The sequence below is a fragment of the Balaenoptera physalus genome (assembly GCF_965194825.1).
Source record: "Balaenoptera physalus genome assembly, chromosome: 13".
Taxonomy (NCBI): domain Eukaryota; kingdom Metazoa; phylum Chordata; class Mammalia; order Artiodactyla; family Balaenopteridae; genus Balaenoptera; species Balaenoptera physalus.
In genome coordinates this window covers 65,567,785-65,581,492 of record NC_138892.1, presented here as the reverse complement: position 1 = coordinate 65,581,492, position 13,708 = coordinate 65,567,785, and the positions used below count along the sequence as shown (strand labels likewise).

The following is a 13,708-nucleotide window of genomic DNA, read 5'->3' as shown; positions in this document are numbered from 1 at the left end:
AGTCCACCAATATCTTACAAGAACAATATCTAACTTTCCAGTTTCTCTTCCTATGACATAAAAATTCAAAACGTATCATCCTGGGACTTCCCTGGTGGCACAGTGGTTAAGAATCTGCCTGCCAATGCAGGGGACATGGGTTTGAGCCCTGGTCCGGGAAGATCCCACATGCTGCGGAACAACTAAGCCCGTGCACCACAACTACTGAGCCTGTGCTCTAGAGCCCACGAGCCACAACTACTGAGCCCACGTGCCACAACTACTGAAGCCCAGGCACCTAGAGCCCGTGCTCCACAACAAGAGAAGCCATCGCAACGAGAAGCCCGCACACCGTAATGAAGAGTAGCCCCCGCTCGCCACAACTAGAGAAAGCCTGAGCGCAGCAATGAAGACCCAATGCAGCCAAAAATAAATAAATTTATTAAAAAAAAAAAAAAACTATCATCTTAAGGAAAAGTCTGAAACACCTTTCCTCAAAACGTAACCTTTTCTTAAAAAAATAATGAAATATTTGACTCACAAATCCATATGAAGTGTTCAAGTTTAGCCCTATTACCTTGTGATTTTATTAAACAAATATAAGCTTACCTGCAACCGGGATATCACTATGCACTCGCTTCCAAGTCATTTACAATAATGTTAAATAGTACCATTTCAGGTAGCAAAACTGAAAATAGCACTATTTACAATTCTGTCCAGAAAAAAAAAATCCCTTTATTACTATTATTTTCTTTTTTCTGTCTTAAAAGTCATCCCCGAGTCATCACATAATGTACCTTCCCCTTCCAACCGGTCATTGATGGGAATTTTATCAAAGGTTTTTAGAAAATGTAAATGACTTAACACTCACTTGTTTTCTGGTGCCCATATTATTATTAACAATTTCAAAAATTACACTTAAATTAAGTGTAATGCTACTCCCCTTTAATGTTACTCTCCCAATCCAAAAACGTTAAGTTTAAATGTTCAATAATCTATTTTATTAGAGAATCCACCTACTCTAAGGATGCACTAAAGCTAAACAACTAGCTAGACACTTCACAGGAAAACTGGAAGGCTGGATTCAGAACAGCAGTGTGACACATAATGAAAGTGATCAATCATAAACTCTAAACTTCAAATCCCAGTTCAGCAGCAAAGATCAACCACAAAAGAAATATGAAGTTGAGATTAATCACAAAAGGATTACACCATATAAAAAAATTATACTTACATTTCGATGGAACTGTGTAAAGGACTGAATCATGTAGAATCGATGCATGTACACTATAGCAGTGTTGATGGTCAATTGTGAGCTAAAATGTTCAAGTTAAGGCCCCAAAACGACAGGCAGTACAATTACCAAAACTACAACCTCTATATCCTCCCAAAAGGACCATGCAGCCAAGCACAGTGGATGCCCCTAAATGAAAATCATACTTACCTCTCAGGGGTGTGGAGAAAGGGACACCTCCTACACTGTTAGTGGAAATGAAAATTGATGCAGCCGCTGTGAAAAACAGTATGGAGTTCCTTAAAAAACTAAAAACAGGGACTTCCCTGGTGGAGTAGTGGTTAAGAATCCGCCTCCCAATGCAGAGGACACGGGTTCGAGCCCTGGTCCGGGAAGATTCCCACATGCCACGGAGCAACTAAGCCCGTGTGCCACAACTACTGAGCCCGCGCTCTAGAGCCCATGAGACACAGCTACTGAGCCCGCGCACCACAACTACTGAAGCCCGTGTGCCTAGAGCCCATGCTCCGCAACAAAAGAAGCCACCGCAATAAGAAGCACACACACTGCAACAAAGAGTAGCCCCCACTTGCTGCAACTAGAGAAAGCCTGTGCGCAGCAACAAAGACCCAATGCAGCCAAAAATTAATTAATTAATTAAAAAAAAAAAAACCTAAACATAGAGTTGCCATATGATCTAGCAAACCCACTCCTGGGCATATATTCAGAGAAAACTATAATTTAAAAAGGTACATGCAGGGTTTCCCTGGTGGCGCAGTGGTTAAGAATCCACCTGCTAATGTGGGGGACACAGGTTCGAGCCCTGGTCCAGGAAGATCCCACATGCCGTGGAGCAACAAAGCCCATGTGCCACAACTACTGATCCTGTGCTCTAGAGCCCGTGAGCCACAACTACTGAACCTGCATGCCACAACTACTGAAGCCCGCTCACCTAGAGCCCGTGCTCCACAACAAGAGGAGCCACCACAACGAGAAGCCTGCGCACCTCAACGAAGAACAGCCCCCACTCGCCGCAACAAGAGAAAGCCCGCACGCAGCAACAAAGACCCAACACAGCCAAAAATAAATAAATAAAATAAATAAATTAAAAAAAAAAAAAGAAAGAAAAGGTGCATGCACCCCAACGTTCATAGCAGCACTATTTACAATAGCCAAGGCATGGAAACAACCTAAATTTCCATCAACAGATGAATGGATAAAGAAGATGTAGTGTATATATACAGAATGGAATACTACTCAGCCATAAAAAAGAATGAAATAATGCCATTTGCAGCAACATGGATGGACCCAGAGATTATCATACTAAGTCAGTCAGAAAGAGAACGACAAATACCATATGATATCACTTAAATGTGGAATCTAAAATATGACACAAATGAACTCATTTATGAAACAGAAACAAACTCACAGACATAAAAAACAAACTTATGGTTACCAAAGGGGGAAAAGGGATAAATTAGGAGTTTGGGATTAGCAGATACAAATGACTATATATATAATAAACAACAAGGTCCTACTGTATAGCACAGGGAACTATATTCAATATCCTGTAATAAACCATAATGGAAAAAAATATGAAAAAGAATATGTAGGGAATTCCCTGGTGGCCCAGTGGTTAGGACTCAGCACTTTCACTGCCGTGGGCCTGGGTTCAATCACTGGTCGGGGAACTAAGAGCCCACAAGCCGTGTGGTGTGGCAAAAAAAAAAAAACAAAGACTATGTATATATATGTATAACTGAATCACTTTGCTGTAAACCAGAAACTAACACAACGTTGTACATCAACTTAAAAAAAAAAAAAATCATACTTTCCTCTAAGAATTAAAAAGCAAATCTGTTCATCAATTAACCTCCAATTGACACTTAACACATTGTCTTATATGTAACATATTCACTATAAAGTTGCTGAATTAATAAACAAGCAAAGCTTCTCAGCATGTGGATCAAGAAGGAATATGAACAAAACTATACAAGACCTAAACCTGTTACTTGCCTACTGAAAATCCTGCCAAGGTGATATACTTGCACAGGATATCTCTTCACATGATTTACAACACCCTCCCTGATCTTCCCCCTAGGTATGTCTCCACTTATCTCCTCACCTTCTAAGCTCCAGCAATTACCTTTTCAGTTCTACTTCTCTCTGGCACTCATAAGGTGATCCCTGGGACCAGAAACACTATGATTTGATATTCATTCAGTGAATTATTTGATACTCACTGAAAAGAAAAACTTTTTTTCTGATTTTAATTTTTAAAGAGCTGCATTTCCAGTTATTACAAAATACTGGCTACAGTCCCCTTGTTGTACAATAAATCCTTATAGCCTAACTTACAGCCAGTAGTTTGCCCCTCCCTTCTCTCCCCACTGGTAACCACTAGTCTGTTCTCTATATCTGTGAGTATGCCTTTTTGTTTTCACTAGTGTGTTGTATTTCTTAGGTTCCACATATAAATGATATCACATGATATTTGTCTTTCTCTGATTACTTCACTTAGTATGATAATCTCTAGGTACATCCATGTTGCTGCAAATGGCATTATTTCATTCTTTTTTATGGCTGAGTAGTATCCCATTGTGTATATATACCACATCTTCTTTATCCATTCATCTTTCAATGAACATTCAGGTTGCTTCCATATCTTGGCAATTATAAATAATGCTGCTATGAACACTGGGGTGCATGTGTATTTTCAAATATGTGTTTTTGTTTTTTTCAGATATATACCCAGGTGTGGAATTGCTGGGTCAAACAGCAGTTCTAGTTTTAGATTTTTGAGAAACCTCCGTACTGTTTTCCACAGTGACTGCACCAAGCTACACTCCCACCAACAGTGTACAAGGGTTCCCTTGAAAAGAAAAACTTTTGACTGTCTTATCATAAAGACCTCAGAAAACAATGTGGGATATACAGAGATGAGACAATACCACGATGGCAACAACCTTAATAACACACATGTAAAAAGGAAAGTGCTAGGATGCACTGAAACAGAATTTAAAAAAAAAAAAAAAAAGGTTTAACTCAGTACTGACTGGATGCTTAGGAAACAAACTGGATACGGGCACCAAAGAGGACACCTCTTTTTAAGTGAGCACAACCTTAAGACACAAACATACAGCCAGCAACACATTTAAATGGAAGCGGCACCCACGAATAAATTTTCACTTCCGGAGTGGAAAGAACTTCATATAGCTTTCTCTGCTACAAAATGAGGTTTTCTGACAAACAGAAACACTTAAAGGGAAAAAAAAAATCACTAAATCTTTGAAATATGAGGAAAACGAATATACATTAGCACTCTGAGTAACTTTAAAACCCAGTATTTTATAAAAGGTTTTTTAGAACATTAGATCTGTAGGTCTACATCCCTACAAATCTACACTGACATCCTCTGAAATGCTATAAAACTCTTAACAGTAGCTACTTTAACATGAGTGCCAAGCATTGTGTTGGGCACAGAAATCAAATTCATGAGTTATCACCCCCATTTTACAGACAAAAAAACCAAGAATTCGACAAGTTTCTTAAACAACTAGTAAGGGGAAGGAACGGATTTTAAGCCTAAGCTGGGGCATTAATTCTAGACCACTCTCTTTATAAGACCTTCAGGTATCGAAATTTCTCAAAACTCTCCTTACACACAAAGTTCAAGAGGCAGCCATCAACGGCGAAATCTCCACCAGATCCCTAGGGCACAGGAGAAAAGCAGAATCTCGAAGTCACCAGAGTAGGAGATCAGAACACACCGAAAACAGACTACTAGGAAGAGGAGTTAAAACACAAAGCGGGAAGGATACGCGTTCCCAGCAAGGTTGATGGCACGGGTGAGCGAGCGGGAAATTAACTCGGCCTCGCTTCCCTCCAGCGAACGCTTAACTTCAGTTCGCCCCATCGTAGGCTCTCCTAACTAGACACCCAGTCCCTGCCCACCCTCTTCCCTTCTGTCTGACAGACCTTGAAGCCTGGACGCCCGAACAGGGCGGGACCTACTCCAAGGCCGAAGGCCTAGGCCGCAAGGATACACGTTAAGACGTTGGCCCATGTCCTGGAGCAGATTGGCTGCCTGCTGGCGATAAGAAAGTTCTTTATCTGGGTCCAGGCCAAAACGACGGGATGGGCTATTTTCCAGCTGTTCTCGAGTAAAATACCACCGTTTATTGTTGTTCTTCCTCTCTCCCTCCATAATGCTTCAACCAAAAGGCAGCGGCGGCGGCTGCAAGCACTTCCCAGCGTCACCTAAGCGGCGACACACATCCGCTGTGCGGAGGCAACTGCGACGTGACAAACTTCCGCTACGGGAGGACGGCTAGATTGTGACACGCTTCCGCAGACGGGTTGCTAAGTTAAAGAATCTACTTCCGGAACGGACCTCGGGTCAATCTGTAGCCGAGTTAACAGGCAGCAGGCGATCACGAAAAACCTTGGGTCGGGGACGCAGGCGCCAGTCATGTGACCCTTGAGAGGCAAGGTGCGGTTAGGAGTTCTCGTTCAAAAAAAAGCACGTCTCTTCCCGCGAGAACTGGGTTCAGCCTTCGCGCCCTGAGCAACGCGGAATGAGGCGTCCGCTCACGCGCCGCTGGGCGGTTCCTCGGAGAACTTCGCTTGTGACGTAGGTGACGGTATAAAACGGGGCAGATCGCGAACTTGACAGAGAAAACGGGTGATACTGTCAAAAACGGAAAAAAGTAATCAAAGGGAGTAGCCCTACCGTATATCGTAACGTAAAGCAACTGGAAAGCTCTCGCACTGTTGGTAGCAGTATAAGTTACCCATTTGAAAAGCCGCGTTGCAATATGTAGCTAAAGCCTTGAAAACATTCCTTCGCCACGGTGAACCAACTTAAAGGAATAAAATGGAATTAATAGTAATAATTTAGTGCTTACCACAATGCTCACTCTTAAATATACTATCTCATTTAATTGACACAACCCCAAGAGGTAGTGATATTTTAATCCCTATTTTGCGAATGGGTGAACTCCTTCCGGGTGGAAAGCTTCCACTCCCACCCTGCGCATGCACAGATTTGTAAATTCCTGCCACCTGTCAAGATGAAGCCCAGCTGTTTGAGGGCTGTTTGATCCTAGGCAAGATACTTAACTTCTCTGTGCCTCTTGTAAATGGTGTAGTACATACGGTTTAGTTTCTGAAAAGGATTAAATGAGGATTTAATGAGTTAAAAGCATTTATATTAGTACCGGGCACATAGAAAACATTCAGTAGATTTTCTCATATTTATTACATTATATTGAAGTTGACGGCAAGAACAATACCATCTTCATTTTTGTATCCCTAGCACCTACCCAGTCAGTCCTGGCCCTAGTAGTCAGTAAGTGTTTGTCAAACAAATGCTCACAACAACCTACAATAGAGAAACTGAGGCTTGGGAAGATTAAGTAGTTTGTCCTACACTACACCACTTACCAGTGTAGATTTTAAAATCAAGTCTAATTCCATTGTTCTTTCCATTCTAGCAAGCTGTACTCTTGCTTTTCTGGAACAGTCAATTCACCTTGATTAAATTTGGGTAATATTAGAATCTTTTGTCTTTTATAATAAATATTTTGAGTTTTGTCATTTCTAGACGTGGCTGCTCCCACTCAGTTTGATTCTAATTCATTCTCAGAAGTATTTTCTTCCACTCCAGGCCCTCCTCTTCCATATACTGCCTATAATTAGCTGTAGCTCTGTTTTACTCTGGAAAAATTCAGGAAAAAATACTTACTTCAAGTTATAACATTAAAAAAATTATGATTTCAAACCTCTTCCATGACAGACTTTTTTCTTTTAATAGAAAAGCACGTTCTCAGTTATGTCATCATGAATTTTGTCTTTTAAACAGCCAAAATTATTTCTCCCAGATCCCTCTTGCCTAGTTCTCTGACCTGTGTTTGGTTCTCCACTAAATCTCTTGGATTGATGACTCCATTTTGAATTTGCGATGGTGACTGTGTACCAGTCTTCCAAGAAAACGTTCTGGTACCTGACAGGCTTCAGGCAATGCAGCTGCTAGCCAATGGCTTGCTACCCTGCCATACAGAAGAGGGGGACCTGTGTAAATCAGAGAAAGGAAATATTCTTTGACCGAAGATGAAATTATTTGAAAGTAGGCAGCTGTGATTACATAATTGCTAAACATGAGTTTTTGATTCAGGCCTGGTTTCAAAGCCCAGCTGTTCTTTTTTTTTTTTTTTTTTTTTAAACTATCTCAACCACTTTTAAGTGTACGGTTCAGTAGTGTCAACTATATTCACATTGTTAGGCAACAGGTATCTACAACTTTTTCTTTTTGCAAAACTGAAACTCTATACCCATTGAACATACTCCCCATTTCCCCCTACCCCCAGCCCTGACAACTCCCATTCTGCGTTCTGTTTCGTTGAGTTTGACTACTTTAGGTATTTCGTATAAGTGGAATCATACGGTATTTGTCTTTCTGTGACTGGATTATTTCGCTTAGTGTGATGTCCTAGAAATTCCCAGTTACTGTATTAACTAACTGTGTGATCATAAGGGTCATCCTGAACAGAACACCATCTGACGTATGGTAGGTGTTCAATACGTGCTTATTGTTTAAAATGTTAGCTTTCAGATACATTGCCCTTAAAGAACAATTGACAAAATCTTAGACCAGAGGAATTTTCCTGTCCTTTTTTAAAATTTTAAATAGGTCTCCATTCCCTGTAACTCACACTTGTAAGGCTACTTATTCTGGGTACAGGATGATATTTCACGGTTTGATCTTTCTTGTTTTGTGCTTGTGAATGTCATATTTCAGTCATGTCACACATTACCATTTACTACTTTCAAAACAATTTCTCCCCAACATTCATATAGCCTCCAAACTAAAATATGAAAGGATGGTGTGCTATACATAACTATCCCCAACTCCATGTTCAGTGATGTGTATATTTACATAAGTTTATTGTAAAATTTACTGATAGAAAGGATGTATAGCATGCAATTTACAAAAACTAAAATATACAATATTCTTTATCATAAATTTCTCATAGCCAACTGATTCTCACAGAATGCTTTCATTGACTTTTGCCAAACTCTTGAATCAAGAACCAACCTATGATGGCATTTGACAAATGAATACAGGCATACCTTGAAGATACTGTGGGTTCGGTTCCAGACCACCACAATAAAGCAAATATTGCAATAAAGTGAGTCACACGAATATTTTAGTTTCCCAGTCATAAGTTAGGTGTACTGTAGTCTATTAAGTGTGCGATAGCATTATGTCTAGAAAACAATATACATACCTTAATTAAAAAATACTTTGTTGCTAAAAAATGCTAACCACCATCTTAATTAAAAAATACTTTGTTGCTAAAAAATGCTAACCAACCACCATCTGAGCCTTCAGTGAGTTGTAATCTTTTTGCAATAGTAGCATCACTGACCACAAATCACTATAACAAATATAATAATAATGAAAAAGAAATATTGCGAGAATTACCAAAATGTGACACAGAAACACAAAGTGAGCAAATGCTGTTGGAAAAAAGTCTGAGCCAGTAGACTTGCTCAATGCAGTGTTGTCACAAATCTTCAATTTGTAAAACACATAGTATCTGCAAAGGGCAGTAAAGCAAAGTGAAGTAAAATGAGGGATGCCTGTATAGCTTTGATTGCTGGTTGACATTTTCATTTGCATTAATAAGATGAAAGTGAAACTGAGACTTGTGTTGGAACTTCACTTATTTGTCAGTGACTTGAGCAACATCTTTGCTGAATTGGATAATAGTTTTTGAATCCTGCAAAAATATTTCAATTTTTTGTGATTTTGACAACGTAATGGCTACAGATATGATACTTTTAAACTTAATCTACATTATTAACATTTTCTTGATCACTTTCTTGACAATCAACAAAACAAATAAGTTAAGACCTTGTTTGTAGTATTTGCCAATTTCTATAGTGTAAACTTTCCCACCATGGTCAATTTCAAACTACCAATGTGACATCACTGATCATGAAATTGGGAAGAGATGAACATACCATCACACAGTATTTCCTCCATACAGATGCAATAGACAGGGACTTCTGGTTTCCCATCTGACATGTAAAGAGCTTGGAAATTATCACTCCTGTTCTCACAACAACAAAAAAGGTGAACAAACTGAAAATCAATAACCCTTCTTAGATCCATCAGAGAATTGAGGTGACAGGGCAAATCTCCACCACAAAAACTAGAGAGACAGGCAAGGTCAGGACAGGCAGAACACTGAATCATGGCTTACTAGGAGCAAAAACTACTACTGGAACCAGCAACTGACAGGAATACTTAAAGGGCAATTGACTAATTGCTGGAGACTGAACTAGATTGAAAGATTTTTTTAAAAACTCCTGGAGGCCCAGCCTAAGGGGTTGCCCACACTTTCATGACTTTTACCTCTAGGAGCCCCACAGGTCTTACTATGAAGATTGGAGAAAAATCCCTTCATCCTTCCAGCAGGGAGAGGGAAAAAGTGGCCATTCTGAAATATACCAGAGCATTCGGTTCTCCTTTACAAAGACCTTCCCTCAAGGGGAATTATTTAACAGAGCCTAACCAATGTGGGAGAAGGAAAATAACCAACTCCAGCTTCCTATGGCTGTCTTGTTTCATCTAAGAGGGAATAAAAGACAAGAAGCACCTGTGAAGGTCACAGACCAGGGACACAAGTTCACTAAAAGACTGAGACCTAATAGAATTATAGAACACTTCCCCTCCCCTGCACTTCACCAACACATCAGTTGGGCTCCTATAACAGGTGACTACATATGAAAGAACTATAAACTCAGACCCTATTTAAGAAGGAGTTTATACTTTAGCTATCACCCTCCTACCCCCACTCCCCAACCCTAAGCAACCACTAATTAAATGGTTTGATTCTTTCCTTCTAGCCTGGATCCTTTTATTTCTCTTTCTTACCTAATCGCCCTGAGTAGAATCACCCATACAATGTTGAATAAAAATGGTGAGAAACAAACAAACAAAAAAGAGTTTCTAGGGCTTCCGTGGTGGTGCAGTGGTTGAGAATCCACCTGCCAATGCAGGGGACACAGGTTCGAGCCCTGGTCTGGGAAGATCCCACATGCTGTGGAGCAACTAAGCCCACGCACCACAACTACTGAGCCTGCACTCTAGGGCCTGCATGCCACAACTACTGAGCCCACGTGCCACAACTACTGAAGCCCACGCACCTAGAGCCCGTGCTCCACAACAAGAGAAGCCACTGCAATGAGAAGCCTGCACACCGCAATGAAGAGTGGCTTCCACTTGATGCAACTAGAGAGAGCCCACGTGCAGCGACAAAGACCCAATGCAGCCAAAAATTAATTAATCAATTTTTTTTTATCTTGATCTTTTGTTAGCACTTTTATGAGTTCAGCAGTTTTTAAAAAAAAAAATTAATAACATGGGACTGAGTGAACTGATGAGGATGATTATAATTTTTGTGACTTTCTGTTTGAATTAAAAAAAAAAAATCCCACAAGGACTCAGAGGCAAAGAATATACAAATCAATTTTCACTGCAAAGTAAAGGAGCTGTTACAGTGGAGGATTACTGGACTGAATGTCAATATTATGACATAGCATGAGTGTGTTTTGTGTTTGGTAATTGCAATCATTGTTGCTTTTGTTGTGGTCATCCATGTACAATGCTTGGTGTCAGTTTATTTAACTCTTGTAAAAATAAAATACAGTGTGTGTGTGTGTGGAAAAAAAAATCAATTGTTTTTTTTTAAAAAGGAGTTTCTAGGGAAACCCAAAGACAACAGGGAAGACAAAGACAAGGACATCAGAGGAAATTTTAGCCTCTGACACCTACAGCTATAACAAACAGGAAACACAGCCTAACTCCCAGCCAGATAAACATAGAACCTCAGTTCCTTTTACCCAATATATCATGTCTCACTTTCTGTAAAAAAATTACAAGGCATGCTAAAAGGCAAAAAACACAGTCTAAAGAGACAAAGCAAGCATTAGAACCAGACTCATATATGGCAGAAGCTTTGGGATTATAAAACTAGGAATTAAACTATGATTAATATGCTAAGGACTCAAATGGAAAAAGTGGACAACATGCAAGAATAAATGAGTGATGTAAGCAGAGAGATGAAAACTCTAAGAAGCAAAAGGAAAGGCTAGAAATCAAAAACACTGTAACAGAAATGAAAAATGCCTCTGATGGGCTTATCAGTACCCTGGACATGAGGAAGGAAAGAATCAGTGAGGTTTAAGATATGTCAATAGAAACTTCCCAAACTGAAAAGCAAAGAGGAAAAATAATGAAAACAGCAGAACAGAATATCTGGATACAAAGATGTAAATAAACTCGTGAACATAGATAATAGTAAAATGTAATAAAATAATTAGGAAAAGATGAGTTTTTAGTATTCACTACCTTTATTTTTTATTTTTTATTTTTTTTAATTTTTTTTTTTATTTATTTATGGCTGTGTTGGGTCTTCGTTTCTGTGCAAGGGCTTTCTCTAGTTGTGGCAAGCGGGGGCCACTCTTCATCGCGGTGCGCGGGCCTCTCACTGTCACGGCCTCTCTTGTTGCAGAGCACAGGCTCCAGACGCACAGGCTCAGTAATTGTGGCTCACGGGCCCAGTTGCTCCGCGGCATGTGGGATCTTCCCAGACCAGGGCTCGAACCCGTGTCCCCTGCATTGGCAGGCAGATTCTCAACCACTGCGCCACCAGGGAAGCCCACTACCTTTATTTTTAATAAATATATTTTATTCAATTGTAAGTTTAGACAAATTATCTGTAATAATAATAATAATAATAATGGGTTAACAACCAGCTCGCAAAATTCCTGAAAATTTAGCAAGTAGCTCTCAAAAGTCAGTATGAACTGGCTCAGCACACTGCTGCTTGAAATAACTTTGAAAGTACCATATTCAGATTTATTATATGCATTATATACATATTTAAGGTTCCATTATATGCAGAACACTATGCTGAGGAAATTTGCATACATTATCTCATTTAATTCTCATAACTCTATGAACTAGATATCATAGCCCTTTTTTTTAATTAAAAAACTGAAGCTTAATCAGTTCAAAGTCAGACACCTAGAGTATGGCAAAACTAAGATTTAAGCCCAGGTCAGTGCTCTTTCTACTCACTGCTTTCTGCAAATAAGACTCGGGCAAGAAAAAGGGTAACTGGCACTTGTTTCCTGTGCCACTCCAGCCCCACTGTGAACTCATAAATCCTGTGCCTCCTTAGACAAAGGGAGTGTCAGTCATAGTAATTCTTCAGGACATTACCATGGTTACCAAACAGACTCCAGTGCTCCCGCCTGAACATTCCAGAAGAGGACAGGGAGGACCCAAGATGGCCTTCTTCAACTTATATCTATTAGGATATCAAAATTCCTTTCGGAACAAGAAAAGGGACACAACTGAAGAAACAAGTAAGGGGAACATAGAATAGAGGGTTAGAAGGGCCACTTCTTAGCCATTACTTTTCCTACTTTGGGTTAGAGTTTTATCCCCCAAGACTAACAATTATACTAGTTAAAATTATGGAACAAGGAAGATATCCATTCCCTCTCCTGTCATTTAATATCCTTATTAAGACACCCAATTTGTTCAAGTGAATAAGTGTATTCTTATTCATTTGCTCATTTAGTCAACATTTATTAAGCACCAACTATGTGTCAGGCTTTATGTTGGTGACTGGTGTTACAAAGATGGATAGGATTAGACCTCTCTCTGCCATAAAGTATCTGACCATCAGATGAAGATAAGCATGCAAACAAAAAAATTTGCAATATGGTGTATGATTCAATTAAATATGGAATGCTATGGAACCACAAAAGAGGAAGTACCTGATGCTACTGGATTTGAAATGAGAATAGAGTGATCCTTTCGAGAAGACCTCACACAGGAAATGCTTCCAGGACTGAGTATTAAAGGATGACTGGAGTTAACCAAGTAGATGACAAGGGAATACAGCACAGACAAAGGAACAGAGAATTGAGAGAGCCTTATTAAGTGAACTCCAAGTCCTTGGGTACAGATAAAGCATAGACAGGAGGTGAGAAGCAGGCCTTGAAAGCTAGGCAGGGGCCAGATAACCGAGGATACTGTTAGCCATGCTAAACCTTTTAACTTTATAGGGAACCACTGAAGGAGTTTTAGTAGGCAGGGAGTATATATCAGACCTGTAGTGTATCCACAATACCTAGCAGTACCTCACATAATAGAGGTTTAATAAATATATTTGTAGGGTGAGTGAATGAATAAGTGATACTGAGTGACTAAACTAATTCTAAAGGGAGGGTTTACAGGAAATGTGACAAGATTAAGGTCTTAAAAGATGAATTGCTTGAAAGCACAGAAATGAAGGAGAAAAGGTATTCCAGGCAGAACGGAGAACACATGTGAAGGAAACTAAGCGTGGGCAGGTACCGAAGCAAAAGTTGCGTTGGGGTAAAGGGAGGGGATAACTGGGAAAAAATAAA

At 39.7% G+C, this 13,708-nt stretch overlaps 2 protein-coding genes across 8 annotated transcripts in view; one reads left to right on the top strand and one right to left on the bottom strand.

The window, feature by feature from the left end:
* The window catches only part of CCNT1 (cyclin T1), a gene marked incomplete at its 5' end in the record, with an annotated part of 36,626 nt that extends 31,206 nt beyond the window's left edge, over nt 1-5,420 (bottom strand). For all 4 annotated transcript variants that reach the window (XR_014252597.1, XM_082421351.1, XM_082421349.1 and 1 more), the window contains 2 exons: nt 1,214-1,295; nt 5,260-5,420. Coding sequence is in view for 3 of the 4 variants with exons in the window: in XM_082421351.1 (XP_082277477.1) it covers nt 1,214-1,295; nt 5,260-5,420 (243 nt within the window). The remainder of the gene's footprint in view (nt 1-1,213; nt 1,296-5,259) is intronic.
* Nucleotides 1-13,708, top strand: part of SPMIP11 (sperm microtubule inner protein 11) — a gene marked incomplete at its 5' end in the record, with an annotated part of 109,276 nt that overhangs the window by 72,073 nt on the left and 23,495 nt on the right. The window contains one exon of one of the 4 annotated variants that reach the window (XM_082421508.1): nt 12,511-12,655. The exons of the other annotated variants lie outside the window; for them this stretch is intronic. Coding sequence (XP_082277634.1) covers nt 12,511-12,655 — 145 coding nt within the window. Of the gene's footprint in view, nt 1-12,510; nt 12,656-13,708 lie in introns of those variants that run through there. 4 annotated transcript variants of the gene reach the window in all.